We start from the raw sequence: 16374 nt of genomic DNA on the forward strand, positions 1-16374 counted from the left end.
CCAAAGCCTCAGAGATTCAAAACCTAAGTCTAATGATTAACTTTTGTGCTCCACTGTTCATATTTTAAAAATATTTTAAAACTCTGGATGAAAAACAGGAAACCAATTGACAAAGTGACAATAAGAGAAGATAAATACACTGGTAATCAGGGACTTGATTAACCAAAAAGTAATGGATTTCCTTCTTGTCTGCCTCAATACTCAGGAGACAATATTTCTTCTTAGCTTCTCAATGTCCACAAGAAAAGAATTAAGAGATATGACAGAAGAAAATTTAGATCAGGTAAGATAATATTGTCTTTTTTTTTCCTATTCATTCTGGAGAAAACAATCCTCAATTGAGAGAAAATCCTCAATTCATCACAACTTTCTCTGAATGGAATTAATTTTTGTCTTTACCCTTCACAAGTGTGCCAGAAAGATGTGCTTCTCATAGCCACTAACATAAAAAGGGCTACTGATCCCTGGTACACACAGTGGGACACCAAGCAGCTCACCCCAGGTACCTGCACCACTGCATACACACTCCAGGCTGCTTGGACTGGTGCAGAGGAGGTGTGACATCTAGAGCACCTTGCTTCATTATGTAACTAGCTGCAACAGCATCACCTGGATGACAAATGCAGGAGAAAGGGTCCCACAACATTCTGGAAGCCAAGACCCCAGATATACTCTATCAAGAATAAGTCACTAAAGCCGTGGAATACAGGGGAAAGAGAACCATGAAAACACACAACTCACTTCTCCAACCCACAAGCCAACTCATACACAAGTGGGAAAATGTAAAAGTGGAACAAAGTACTGTTTTCAACCACCAGGCACAGCCACCAGCCCTGAGGTCACCTTCACACTGCTCATTCAGCAGCAGTTCACCTTTCCTGAGGATTAGTTATGATCACACGCCTTCCCTTCCTCTCCTACAAAGGCAGGCCTTTTATCCTCTCTGCTAATTAATTTATTTCAGGAAATAATATGTAAGTGAAGGAAAGTGGGTGCAACTCCAGTCAGTCACCTTGCTGCTTTCCACCCAAGAGAGACTTCCAAATCCAAGCAGGCTCAGGAGCCGATTCAATTTTTAATTTTTGGAAGAGCTCATGTGTGAGATACTGCAAGAAAGTTTAGAGGTGAGATGGTTGGGTTATGAGAGCCTTAGCCCAATCAGCAAATTAATCCACACTGATAGGCCTTAACTGGCCAGTAACTGGCAGGTAGGGTGTGGCTGGTGGAGGTGGGTCCCTGGGGGCCTGCCTTAGGTTAGTATTTGGCCACAATGAGGGGAGCCAGCCTCGCTGGCTCACTCTCTCTCTTTCCTCTCTCCTCTCTCTCCTTCCTGTTGACATTCCCAGCTGTTTCCCTCCACCACACACTTTGGCCCTGATGTTCTGCCTCAACTCAGGTCCTGAAGAATGGAGTTGGCCATCTAAGGACCGAGACCTTGGAAACCAGGAGCGCCAAATAACCTTTTCCTTCTCTAAAATTGTCCTTGTCAGGTCTTTTGGTCCTGGTAGCAAAAAGCTGGCTAAAATACCTTCACCAGCAGAATTAACTACAGATACCAGAAGAAAATGAGGCCACCTCCACCTGCCCCATCAGAGAACCCAGTTTTTTTCTGAAGCAAAAGCATATCACACTATTGAGTTACCAATTGTCAGTCAGGGGGAGCTGCATTCCCCACTCAGGTGGTCTGCCTGGGATTCAGCCCTACCCATAAAAGTTCTTAATCCCTCAGGCTTCAGCTTCGTGCCACACTGATGGCTCCGTCCTCCACCCTCTACAGTCACCATCCAATTTGTAGCATGAAATTTCTACTAATATTAGCAAAACTGTATTTGCAGCCCAGACCTCTCTTTTGAACTCCAGATTCTAATTTTCCATTGTCTTCTCAATTTGCTATCTTTTGGATATCAAATTTGATATCTTTTGGATATCAAAATATACAAATATTAGCTCCTGATTACTTCCTCTTCTCCCCTTCTATTGTCCTTCCTAAAATCTTCCCCATTTTGATTCCTGCTCAGGACCCAAACTTCACATTAACCTTAATGGTCTCATTCCCTCATTTATTAATTTTTTAAATTTGTTTTTAGGTATACAGAAGAGAGTATTTTGATGTATTATGCATACGTGGAGTATAACTTATTCCAACTAGGATCCCATTCTTGCAGTTGCACATGATGTAGAGTTATATTGGCGGTATATTCATGTATGAACACAGGAAAGTTATGTCCTATTCATTCCACTGCCTTTCATCCCTGCATTTAAAACATCATGTATCTCAGAAACACACCCAGCAGCCAGCCATTATGATACCACGAGCATCTGGAGAAAACCAACATTTGCTCTCATGTAGGTCACTATCATCATCTTCTGCCCCAATTTTCTGCTTCCATTCTTGTCTTCTTCCCTCTCTATGCCATCCTCAACACAGCAGCCAAAGAGCCCCACTGCAACATAAGTTGGAATGTGCCACGCCTTTGCTAAAACCCTCCAGTGTCTGGCCACTGTTACTAGCTTCCCACTGCTGCCAGGACAAATCACCACTGGAGAGGCTCAAGGCAACAGGAATCTATGCTCTTACAGTTCCGAGTTCACAGTGTCAAACTGGAGGTTACAAAGGTGAAATCAAAGTGCAAACAGGGCTGTGTTTCTTCTGGAAGCTTCAAGGGAGAATAAATTCCTTGCTTCTTTATGCTTTTCTGTAGGCTGCCTGCATTCCTGGGCTCAAGGCTACTTCTATGGGGATGCTGACCTCATGCTTCCGTCATCACATCTCCTCCTGCCACCCCTGGGCTCATCTGCAGAACCCAGGGTAACCTCCCCACCTCAACATTCCAATACATAGGCTAACCCTTCAAACATGTAAGGTAACAAATACGCAAATTCTGATGATAAGGATGGAGGCATCAGTGGAGGGCCATTTCATTCAGAGTAAAAGCCAGAATGCTAGCAGGGTGCCTCCATGGCATACATCTGTAGTCCCAGCAATCTGGGAGGCTAAGGCAGAAAGACTGTAAGTTCAAGGTCAACCTCAGCAACTTAACAAGGCTCTAAGCAACTTAGTGAGAACCTGTCTCAAATAAAAAATTTTCAAAAAGGGCCAGGGATGTGGCTAAGTGGTTAAGTGCTCCAGGTTTCAACTCCTAGTACCAGGGGGAAAAAAAAACAAGTTCCTATTTGGACTGGTCCCCACTTGCTTTCTAAGTTCATGTCTTACACCTTTCACCCTAGCTCTTTCCATTCCAACTACCTTACTCTTCTTACTGTTCCTCAACACAGAAGCTCATCCCAGGACCTCTGCATATGATGTTCCCTGTCTGAAGGGCTCTCTCTCACTTTTAAGTGTCTGCTTAAAAGGCACCATCCTATGAGTGAAGTTTTTTCAGGTCACTTCTCCCCAAGCTTGGCATACTTAATATTTTCCAAGACCACTTAATACCATGTGACATACTATGTTTGTGTTCTTCCTCCCTCCCTCCCCTCCCCCCTTCCTCTCTCCTACTCTCTCCCTCTCTCTCACTAGAACATCAGATCCCTAAAGAATGGTCTCTCTCTCTCTCATCATAATCCCTAGCAAATATATGAAGCAGAGTCTCAATAAATGCTTGGTGAACACATGAATTTTACTTTACTAGACAAGTAAGTTCCTTGGACTCAAGACCTGGTCTAAAGTAGAAACTTAATAAATGAATAAATGAACAGGTGAGTGACAGGAGTATACCTAATACTCCACAGGTATATAGATGAACATAGAAGCAAGTATTGTATTGTTTAGAAATCAGACAATATGGTTTAAGTAACTTCTGCAAGGATGCAGAATGAAAGGAAAGTAATAGAATTACACATTAAATCTCCAGCGAAGCCTCAGGCTTTATTTTGCTGCGTTCCTGCATGTTCTTGCATCTGACAAGTCAGAACTCATCTGGGTTTCCTTTCTTGGCAGAAACACTCTCACCAACAAGGTTTCAAGTTAATAAACTCTAGGTTTATTGTGAAAGGACACTTCACAGGAACCTCAGGGGCATTTACTTTGCTTATTCAGACATGTACAAAATAAACATGCAGGAGGGAAATCATCATCCACACTTTAAAATGCACCCCAAAGCAAACCTGCAGCTGGGGAATAAGCTGTAAGTACGTGAGTGCCCAGCATTGCTCCTCACCAGAAGCGGCTTCCAGATGGTCAACTGAGGTAGAAGGCAGACGGACAACAAACATTCCTTCCGTGGTACATGTTCACTGGGAGGCAGGAACCATGGGGACAATGCAACTGGCGTGGAATGGAACTACAGAACAGCATTTCGTTTTGCAGAGGCCACCTCAGACACATTTTGCAAAGTACTATTCTAGCCTTGCGCATACACCAGCCAAGTCATCAGGCAACTGCTCTTGCCACCATCTTGGGAGGACAGGGCAGGGGTTGTCTTTTGTTTAAAGTTAGAAACCAAATTTCTAGGAATCTTCTTATTGGCTAATTGGTGGGAGGGAGACCAACACAGTGGCCAGGAACACAGGCCTGGAAAGGCTGTCAGGGCCAAGTTTTACCTCTGTGACTCACTAGTTATATCCTGCAGATGTTACCAACCTTCTGGAAGCCTCCGGTACCTCACTTCTAAAAAGTTGGCTTATTATTCTCATGACAACCATAAGACAGATAGAAGGGAAATGACTTCTCCTAATGCCTTGGCACATGAGGCCTGAATACATACTAGCTAGTACTATATTACTATTACATTATTCTCGACTGAAAATAATCATTGTTCAAAAATAGCCAGGCATGGTGGCACATATCTGTAACCCCAGCCACTCAGGAGGCTGAGTCAGGAGGATCGCAAGTTCAAAGCCAGCCTCAGCAACTTAGTGAGGTGCTAAGTACCATTGTCAGACCCTATCTTTAAAAAAATTTTTAAAAGGGGATGGGCAGGGATGTAGCTCAGCGGTTAAAGGTCCTGGCTTCAATAGAAAGAAAGGAAGAAAGAAAGAAAGTAACTAAGTAAGTTAGTTAATTGTATTCATCTTGAGCATCTTGAATTTAGATGTGTAAGAAACTCCCAGGGGGGTTAGAGTATATTTCCAACTAAACATCTCCTAACACATAGAAAAAATTCCATCAAACAAGTTTTGCTAGGTGTAGCTAGCAAATACAGTCATTGAAAGACTTTCTCTTCAATTTTACTTCTGAATAAAAACAAAATATAATTTGGTATTGAAAAGTTTAATAGAAATATTGACAGAGAATTTAAATAAACTAAGCAACAGGGATTAAGATTTAAAAATAAATGAGCAGGCATGCATTGGTTCAACTAGGTATTTTTCTAATAATTATCATCTAGTAAAATATTGTTTAATCAAATATCCTATATGGCCTCATGACTTGAAAAATGAACTAAAAGAGCAACAAAATACCCAATTATATTTCCATTTCTACCAAGGACATGAACCAAGGAGACATGTGACGAGTATCAGTGACCTTTATCATATTACACAAGGATTCATCTACACATGAAGCTCAGATTCAGTAGGTTGGGGAGGAAACAGTATTTGTAGTCTGCAATAACTTCCAAAACATGGTTAATGCTAACATCAACGGTTAACAATCACTGCACAAAATCTCTGTTTTGACAAGAAGTTTTTTGCCTTCATTTTTTGTTTCTTTCTTTTTTTGCCAAAAAGCTTTTCTGGATCCTGTACTTTGTTCCTCCCAAGGCAGGACTTGACGACATGTAACTCAATAAAGAGAAAATGCTAAGTTACTCGTCAGCCCTTAAAATCATAAAAGAAATCTTTCTGGTCTAACCCCAGTAATGGAATGGAAGGAGATGGTCAAAGTAGAGGTCAAATTTTGTGATCATTCCATGAAATCATGCACTTCCCAATAGAACTCTGTGCTGCCAGGAGTATGTTCTATGTGCATGTTCCTACATTGTCACCACCAGCCACTGAGCATTTGAAATGTGGCCAAAGGCTTCCATACTGGACAGCACAGGTCCAGGCAGAGGTCACACTTTACCTGCTCACAGTCTTCCTAACACCTTGCTATCCAAGGACCCAAGGTTATATGTTTTTTTGTTTTTTCCATTTTTTAAATTATTTTTTATTTATATATGACAGTGGAATGCATTACAATTCTTATTACATATAGAGCACAATTTTTCATATCTCTGGTTGTATACAAAGTATATTCACACCAATTCGTGTCTTCATACATGTACTTTGGATAATACTGTTCATCACATTTAATAATGTCCACCATCAATTCCAACCCCTGTCCCCTCCCTTCCCCTCCAACCCTTTTGCCCTATCTAGAGTTCTTATATTCCTCCCATGCTCCCGCTCCCTACCCTACTATGAAATCAGCCTCCTTATATCAGAGAAAACATTTGGCATTTGGGATTTTGGGATTGGATAACTTTACTTAGCATTATCTTCTCTAACTCCATCCATTTACCTGCAAATGCCATGATCTTCTCTAACTCCATCCATTTACCTGCAAATGCTATGATTTTATTCTCTTTTATTGCTGAGTAATATTCCATTGTGTATATATGCCACATTGTTTTTATACATTCATTTATTGAAGGAAAACGAGGTTGGTTCCAGAGTTTAGCTATTGTGAATTATGCTACAATAAACATTGATGTGATTTTTTCAGTACTGTAAATTGAACCCAGGGTCTCTTGAACCACATCCCCAATTCTATTTTTATATTTTCAGTACTGTAAATTGAACCCAGGGTCTCTTGAACCACATCCCCAATTCTATTTTTACATTTTATTTAGAGACAGGGTCTCACTGAGTTGCTTAGAGCCATTAGCTAAGGTGTTTAAGGCTAGCTTTGAACTCCAGATCTTCCTGCCTCAGCTTCCCAAGCCGTTGGGATTGAAGGCGTGTGCCACTGTGCCTGGCTCCAAGGTTCTTGTTCCATTAACCAATTCAGTAAATTTTCCTTAAGTGTATCCCTCCAGCCTGGCACATGGTAGGAACTGGGGGTATAGCAGGGAACAGATAAGAAAATGTCCCTGTCCTCCTGGTACTTACATCTCAGTGTATAATAGCTGCCCTCTTTAAAACCACCACACCAATATAAAGAACTGTTTTCTCAGAGAAGTATGAGTTAAATGCAGTTTTTTATGGCATTTGAGTGCAGAAAAGCAAATGATCAAAATTTGAGAAAATATGATTCAAAAAGACTGAAGAAAAGAAATGATAGAAAGAGTCAGGAGAAGAAAGGTGTGGTGAATGCACCCTTTGCAGGGGTGCTAAATCTGTGGTTAGGGGGAACGGGGACAGCACAACCTCAGTAACCTAACTGCTGGTTGGGAGGTCTGCATGTGAGGGCCAACATCCACCCTGGGCCATTAGGAAGACCAGGAGTGGAACTGAGACTCAGCAGCCAGGAATAGGACCAAAGAATTCTTACAGACCCTATTTAATAATTCTCACTGGAGATGGAACCAGGAGAGAACCAAATTCATGACTAGAAAAGGCATTTTCCATGGAATAGAACTAATACTTTAAGTGGTAAGTTTTTAGGGGCAAGAAAAAAAATAGAGTATTAAAGAAAAGTAAGAGTGATGCTTTGGTAAGTCATTAATAACCCAATCAGAACCTAGAAGGCATACCCAGCTAGTAAATGAAGCACTATAAATAAGAACATTACTACACCCCAGCTCTTCCCACTACACCACACAGGTTGCTGCTGAGCTGGGTCAGCATCCGTCAGCAGTTTCTGAGATGCTGGACACTCCAGTTGTAGAACACAGCAGCCGAGCAGGTCAAACCCTCAATGGCTGACTCTGGTCAATGACAAATGGGCCTGAGATGATGAGAATCAGGTGCCTGGGAGTAGGGTTTGCCAAGGGGAGGAGAGCAGTCATTTGGAATTGCTGCATTTGGATAATTATTATTAATGTAACCCAAGACCCAGACCATCCATCAGCAGTCTTACCTAGTTCTGGGGGCAGAACAGTCAAGCGGTTCCCCTGAATGTGGAGCTCCTTAAGCTGCGTTAGCTCCCCGATTTCCTTAGGCAGTGAGATCAGGTCGTTATCCCTAAGGCTGAGCTAAATACAAGAAAACAAGGAGTTGTCAAAACAATTTCTCACAATGAGGTACTTGACTGAAACTCTTGTCCTCTTCCATGCCCTCTCTCCTTCTCAGGCTCAATCCTTTCAATTTATTTACAAGTGTCTGTGGCTAAACAAGAAACAGTAGCAGGAGTCGTGGCTCATTCCTGCAAAACAAACCTTACTCCTGCTCAAATTGACTTGATTCTACTCCTACAAGGGCTGCAGAAGTGAATTGATTTTCTAAGAATTTAGATAAATTACTTACTATCTGCAACTTTGTGAGCTTCCCAATATCTGGCGGCAGGATTTCAAAATCGTTGTCACTTAGATAGAGTGCACGCAGGGTGGCTGCAAATTAAACAGCAATATATAAACAGGGTGGCATGGAACCCAACCATTTGAGGTCTGATCAATACAAGGGAGTCAGCTTTGATTAATAACCCTGGCTTGGTGAAAAGCCTGTGACATACCTAGGGCTTACTATAATAACAAGCAGGTCAAACTCAGATTTACTGGCTGATTGTATAGCTGGTGTGTCCAGGAAAACATCTATATCCAAGAGGATTGACACAATTAACAACTGTGGGTACCACTGGCAGTTTTTGGCCAGAGTTTCAATGCATTTTCAGGAAAGACAGCTATTTTTCTCTATTACTTCTGATTCAAGTTTATCACTCCATTTGCATCCAAATGAGACAAAGAGAACCACTGTGTCACTTACATGAACACCTAGAGCAAAAGGGCTCTTTCATGTAAACTGTGTCACAATAGAGCTTTCTTATGTAAACAGAGAGATGCTCAAAATAAATAAGGAAATGAAGGCTTTTGGTGATGAGAGTCATAACCAGGGCTCATGTCTTCCACTATCCGACTAACTGCTGATCCTTGCTCCTATAGCCTTAATGACAAAAATATGAAGACAAAAGGGCTGAAATGACGTCATGGAACAAGAGTGAAGCCCAACCTCGGGAGAATTACCAGGAGTCACTTTGTTCGCAATTACAAAGTGATGATTTGACCCCAAAGCACTGAAGTCTGAAATTCTAAAGCATCTGTTGTCCTCAATAAAAAAGGGGAGTTATAATTAGATGTATGCTTTAAAAAAAATGTATTCACAGGTATTCTCTTTTAAAATTTGGCAGAACTATATATTAATATATTTAACACAGACAATATATACTTGGCCCAAGAAAGAAAATATTTTCAAATTGGTTTCATGTGTTTGGGAAAGTCTGGGAAAAGCAGTATACACAATATAAAACTGAAAATCTAGAAGCTAGCTCAGAAAATTCAGATTTTCTTCAAGCCTGAGATGTTGCTATTTGGAGAAGTAGTATATTCATTTAAAGGAGGCAATCTTTTCCTAAATATTTCATGAGTTCCTAGAAAATTAAGTTTTTCCTAACTTTAAGGAGTACTGCAACAAGAAGTTTGTTTGCATATAAAAAGATAAAGTATATTCATCTATTACCAACAATTGCTTCATGTTTGCGCACCGGAAAAAACTGACAACATCAGTAAAGTATTTTTTTATAAGGCTTAAAACCAGAATCCTGGCTAGAAAATTTTAAAATTTTATGAAAATACCATTAATAATTTTAAAATTATTAATGGTATTTTCATAAATAATTGTCTGAAATATCTTTAAGCAAATATCCTACAAAGAATTAATAGCAACATGGGAGTCCTTTTTTTTTCTGGCATATTCTTAAAAAAGAAAGTCAAATTTCTTGGCTAAATGTGAGACTTGATCTCATTTAGGTACAAAAATCTCTCTCAGAAAGTTAATATGACATTACTAAGTCCACTTCTGCCCAGAGGTATCAGATAACTATATATCAAATATAAATACTGCTGAGCTATGAAGGAATATTCAAAAGGAGTCTGTAAAGAAAAAAAAAATATATGTCTCATAATTTCTCTTAAGAGTTTGGGCCCTGGCAAATAAATTTCACTCTTAGAACGAAAAGTACCATGTTAAGGAGATTTATAGAATTAAAAGTTTCTTACTAAGGTAAAAGAAATTTCCAGGAAGAGAATTTTCACTCAAGTTGTTGTAAGTCAGGTCCAGGACCTCAAGAGCTGGAAGAGAGCCAAATCCTCGAGGCAGAGTGTTGAGCCTGTTCATCCTGTCATTGGGGGGAGAAAAACCTGTCATCACATGCAAAAGATGTTTATGCACAATACTGTATATTCACACTAAACCTGGTTGGACAGGCTGAGGGTCTACAAGGGATGCCAAGATTCATGGGCACTTTATGTTACTTTTAAAATTTTTATTATTAATTTGCTTTAACTGACAAGTAAGAATTGCACATACTAATGCTGAGCAGCATGAGGCAATGGGTACAAAGTCAAACAGCTGAATCAAGCTATCATACATACGTATTACCTCCTAGATATAGTTTGTGCACATATGAGTATGAAAACACACACATACAAACACACACACTATTCTCTCAGCAACTTTCAAATAAGTCATTAGTCACCATGATGCACAATATTCACTTCTCGTCTGACTGAAAGTTTATGTGCTTTGACTAACATCTCCACACTCCCCATTCCACTGGGGATTAAACCCAGGGGTGCTGCCAATGAGCTACATCCCTAATCCCCTTTACTTTGGGAAAGGGTCCAGCTAAATTGCTGAGGCTGGTCTTGAATTTGTGACCTCTGTCCCAGTGTCTGGAGTAGTTGAGATTACATGCATGTATCAATGCACCTGAGAATTTGGGTTTCTACATCCTACACATAAGTGAGATCATACAATATATTTATCTCACATGGTATAATAATTTTTGTCACTCATGTGGTATAATAATTTTTATTAGAGAATCTATATTTTTGTGACACATTTGAAAATTTCTTGTATTTATGTTCTCCAATGGTCAATTTCAATTACGGTTTTATGTAGAAACAAACTATCACAAAATATCTGTCACCTGGAGAAAAACTTCCCTATGAATGTATCAATAATACTTCACAATTTTGGACTTTCTATTTCATTATTCCTGTGTGTATGTGTGTGTGTCTGGTTTTTTGTTTGGTTTGGTTTGGTACCAGAGACTGAACTCAAGGATGCTTTATTACTAAGCTACACCCTCAGCTCTTTTTAATTTTTGTATTAAGATATGGCCTTGCTGAGGCTGGCTTTGAACCTACAATTCTCCTGCCTTAGCATCCTGGGTTGTTGAGATGATAGGCATGTGCCACTACACCTGGCTACTTCATTTACTCTTTTTAATGGGAGGAGGATATCAATTTTCTGATGTACAATTACTAAGATTCAAAGCCATCTGCAATTAGAGTGTTTTCTGCCAGGGGATGGGAGAAGAGGAAAGGAGTTGTTTAATGGGTATAGAGTTTCAGGCCTGCAAAACCAGAAATTTCTGGAGATTAGTTGCACAACAATGTGAAAATATTTATCACTCACTCGACCATATACTGCTAAATGGTTAAGATGGTAAATTTTAGGACACATACATAATACGTATGTATTTTTTAAATACTGCCCCCCAGAGCAAACTTAAAAGACAATTAAAAAGTTTTAGTACAAGTTGAGGATTACTAAAATGTGGAGGGACGTGATAATAAAGGTCATTCTAGTCACCAATCCTTCTCCTAACAGATCCAGCGCTGTCCAGCTCCACCAATCAGGCCTCACAAGAAGGACAGTTGAAGGGGAAACCAGAAGAAAGTGGATTCTGTCTCTCAGGCAGGAAAGTTCCAGGTGGAATTCACACAAGACAAATGACCTCATTGACTATTTACTATCATGATAATGAACAATATTTACTCATGATATTTTCTATGAATTCACAATTTGTGAAGCACATTTACGTCCAGTATTTCACTTGATTCATTAACTACTGAGTGTGTGCGAGATGAGCTCTAGCAATCAACCAGGTCCAAAGTTATTCCAGAAAAGCTGGTCTTGTGAGCATCAGAATAAACAGCAAATTATACAACTTTAAAAGCAAATTCTCGTTGAGTGTCCCCTTTAGACCCTAAATACGTGTGGCCTAACTGCTCAGTTTTATGGTCTCCCGAGGGCCTATTTTTATTCTGGCTGCTTATTCTAAGGAATCCTCTCTACAACTTGCCTTAACCTTGCCTTGCTGTATGTGTATAATTCTTTATGCCATTTGAGGATAGAATTCCTTTATTGAAATCCATCCAGATTTCTTTCTCAGAGAACTCAAAACTTTTGTGCAAACTTTGACAACCCCACCTATGCAGCTATGCAGTTAAATACAGAAAGGTTTATACAATCGATAAAACACCAAGAGCCAAAAAAGCAAACTCCCAAGAGGACAAAGAAAACTGAGACGTACACAATGAAAAACAAAAGTTTACCACTCTGTCCTACGGAACCTCAAATCCAACTGAATAAAACCCAAGCTCATTATCTTCCCAAACTCATCTCCATTTATATTTCTATTTTAGCGGCCCAACACAGATCTGGGTATCCCCCCATCCCCTCCGTTACTGTCTTGCAGTTTTCCTCATGCTTTTCCCATAAAATCCTTCTCCTGCCTCCACCATCACCACCCTAGTTCCCCAGGAATACCAAGCTGGTGTTCTCAATGGCCTCCTGATCTGCATTCCAGCCCCTGCCAATCATCCTCCACACTGATCTTTCTCATATCCACTAATCTGCTGCGCAAACTTCTCAATGTTCAGCAGGATAAAAATAGAAACTCCCTTCAATGGCACTTTTGACCCCCTGTCATTTGACTCCCTGTCATGATTGACGACTATTTGTTTATAGTTAGGTTCCTATACTGTAACATGAGCTCCATATGGGCTGGTAGGTAGTACTGAGAATAACACCTGATACCCAGCTGGGAGTTCAATAAACTCATTAAATGAGCAGCAGAGCAGGGCATGATATGTACCCTGTAATCCCAGCTACTTGGGATGCTGAGGCAGGATGATCCCAAGTTCAAGCCTGGGCAACTTAGTGAGACCCTGCCTCAAAATAAAAATAAAAAAGTCAGGGGATGTAGCTCCCTGGTCATGTAACCTGGGTTGAATCCCCAGTGCCACCCTCCCCAAACAAAGGAGCAGCAGAGACACATTCAGGATTGTCTAGCCTTGCCTTTCACCAACCATCCCTTGTCGCACACTTGACACTCAGCAACACCAATAAACTCGCAATAAGACTTTGCAGACATGTGGTACAGTGCTCTGAGTTTTAAAATATGTCATTTTATCAACCTGAGATGTCTTGCTGCTTCTAGTAATCTGATAAATTCCTTCTCAGGCCTCAAGCCTCAACTCCAATCCCGCCTATGTGAGCCATTCTGAGGACCACAGGAAGGCCAGCCTGCTCCTCTCTCTGATCCCTCTGTGGCCCTACTTGCCCCAGCACACCTGTGACCCTGCTGGACCATTGCTGCTGACTGCCCACAGGCCCTGCTCTCATGCCTAAGGCCCAAACCATGATTGTCACATTGCATCCCCAAGACTAGCAAAAGCTCCTGACATAGAATAGGAACTTACGTGTCAAGAAATATATGAAAAAAGAAAAAAATTATAGTAACAATAATAACTACTATGTCCTGCTCACCAGATACATAATGATGGAGATATACAGAACTGCCTTAATAAATGAACGAATTAACAGTAAGAATGTACATACATGTCCAGTTTTAGCTTTTTACTTACATACAAATTACACATTAGGACTTAATAATCTTCAAAAACAAGATTTAAAACGTAGGAGCCTCTCTTTATTGTGTTGCCTGATGGGGTACCGTCTCCAGATTTGCAGCAAGAAAAATCATCTCAATTAAAAGTAGGTTGCTACTGTGGAAACCAGTATGGAAGTTCCTCAAAAGACTAGGAGTGGAACCACCATGTGACCCAGACAAACCACTCCTCACTATTTGTCCTGAAGAGTTCAAGTTGTCATACTATAGTAACACATCATACCCGCATTTATAGCAGCACGATTCATAATACGTAAACTATGGAATCAGTCTAGGTGTTCTCCAATGGATGAATGGATAAAGAAAATGTGTGATACATATCACAATGGAGATTATTCAGCCGTAAAGAAAAATGAAATTATGTTATTTGCAGGAAAAGGAATGGAACATGAGACCATTAGATTAAGCAAAATTAGCCAAACTCAGAAGGGTCAAGGGTACTGTGTTCTCTCTCATATATGGAAGCTACAGAGGAAAAAGAAAAAGAAAGATATGTTGAGGTTTCTAATGAATATCAAAGGGAGATCAATAGAGGAGGGGAAAGGGATTAGGGGTAGGGAAATGGGAAATTCTGGGGAATGACAGGGGCCAAATTCATACTGTGTGCATATCTAAATATGTAACAACAAATTCCACCTTATGTACAACTATAATGCACCGATAAAATATGGAAAAAACAAAAATATGGGGTTGCGGCTGTGGCTCAGTGGAACAGTGCTTGCCTCACATACGTGAGGTACTGGGTTCGATTCTCAGCACTACATATAAATAAATGAGTAAAATAAAAGTCCATCAACAACTAAGAAAATTTTAAAAATAAACAAACAAATAAAAAATGCAACCCATTCAAAAATAAATAAATAAGGGGATGGGGTTGTGGCTCAGTGATAGAGTGCTCACCTAGCACGTGTGAGGCCCTGAGTTCAATCCTCAGCACCACATAAAAATAAATAAAATAAAGGTGTTGTGTCCAACTACAACTAAAAAATAAATATTAAAAAAATAAATAAAGCAATGTCTCGCTCTCCTTTAAACTCCATTTCCTCTCACACGTTAGGAAAAGAATGATCTTAGAAATTGGTGTCTCAGCCAGAGTGAACATCAAAATAACACCGTCTACCTACACCCCCAGAGGAAAGAATGAACTAATACTCATTTCATGAATGAGACTTTTTTTTTTCCATAATTGTTTCCTATTTAATTAATAAATACCTGGTCAGTTTCTATTGCCACTCCAAGTAAACCGTAAGCTTAACTGGAGCATTTAGTGGATACAATTTAATGAATATATTACTTCGCACAAAAAATAAAGCATCAGTGGGCAGTTTCACCTAATGCCTATGTTGATGGAGACAGAATTCAGAAGTTGAAGTTCTGGTTGGCATCTACGGAGAACTCATGGAGCCAAACCAATGAAACTCTCCCCAGCTCAGTCACTGACCTCGGGTTATCAAGAGCAAGTCACTTAAACCCTTGGGAAGGGCTTCTCTTCCTCTCTGTGAAATGAAAGCATTAAAGTCTGTCCTCCCCACCTCACAAATATTGAGGGGTCAAATGCTGGAGGGAGGATGGACTCTAAAAACTGCAAAGCAAGGTAGGAACACAAGGTATTATTATTATTCACTCTTACTTGGTTCTGCCCCATCCACCTCTGCATAAAGGAAGACTAGCCTAAGGACATAGAAGAATTTCAAGAGTTAATGAGGTGGCCTTAGGGAATGGACAAATGTCCAACTTCAAATTGGTAGGAAGATACTTTGTAAGCTATTTCTACTTATTACAGGGTGGGCAGGGGAGCAGATATATTATGAGTTGTCTGAACAGTTAATGTTAGCCAAATAAGTCCCTTCCTGGTCAACACAACTAAAATAAAATTTTATTGGAAACAAAATACAGTAAAAAACTCCCTTATTGTGCCAACAATTAGCTTCTCAATTAGCTCTCAAGTAGATCTGCACTAATGCAGGCCATTGAAAGGATATATTAAAACAATAAAACTTTTTTGAAAACATAAAACATAAAAAGAAATTAGAAATCCACTTCTGTGCAATATTATAAATGGTGGCCTCCCCTGCCCACACCCTGGGCTCCCTTTCCGCTTCCTTCCTCACCTTCCTTTCCTGTCCCATCCTCCAGTACTCACCCAAGGTTCAGGTGTTTGAGTTTCTGAAGGCTGCTGATCTGTGTGGGCAGCTCCTCAATCTGGTTATTAAAAAAGTTAAGCACTTCCAAGTTCTTCAGTTCGGCTATGTTTGGTGGCACCGCTATGAAAACAAAATGTTGAATGAGAATCCAGAAATCTCCCTCCAGGAATGCCAGCAACACATTCCACTTTTCTTTCAAAGGAAGGAGAAATGAAACTCCAACATGACCCTCCAACTCACACATAGGTCCTATAGATTTTGTGTAGGTTTTCTTAGGTACTAACTCACAACAGAACAGAAGTGGGTGTGTTTCCTCCCTGTACAATTAGATAAAAAAATTTTGGCATCATTCAAATCAGATAGACAATGAAGAGGAGAGCAGGGAACAAGAAAGGACAAAAAAGAATTTCTATACCCCAGGCAGCCTAAAGTGAATATTACTAAGTATAT

The 16374-nt window shown here is 40.1% G+C and overlaps 1 protein-coding gene across 2 annotated transcripts in view; it reads right to left on the reverse strand.

The window, feature by feature from the left end:
• The window catches only part of RSU1 (Ras suppressor protein 1), a 182476-nt gene that overhangs the window by 127830 nt on the left and 38272 nt on the right, over nucleotides 1-16374 (reverse strand). For both annotated transcript variants that reach the window (XM_081299892.1, XM_081299893.1), the window contains exons 4-7: nucleotides 15924-16044; nucleotides 10077-10195; nucleotides 8332-8414; nucleotides 7946-8060 (exon numbers count right to left, since the gene is read on the reverse strand). In XM_081299892.1, the coding sequence (XP_081156018.1) occupies nucleotides 7946-8060; nucleotides 8332-8414; nucleotides 10077-10195; nucleotides 15924-16044 (438 nt within the window). The remainder of the gene's footprint in view (nucleotides 1-7945; nucleotides 8061-8331; nucleotides 8415-10076; nucleotides 10196-15923; nucleotides 16045-16374) is intronic.

The sequence above is a fragment of the Spermophilus citellus genome, assembly GCF_964194105.1.
Source record: "Spermophilus citellus genome assembly, chromosome: 6".
NCBI classification, from domain to species: Eukaryota; Metazoa; Chordata; class Mammalia; order Rodentia; family Sciuridae; genus Spermophilus; species Spermophilus citellus.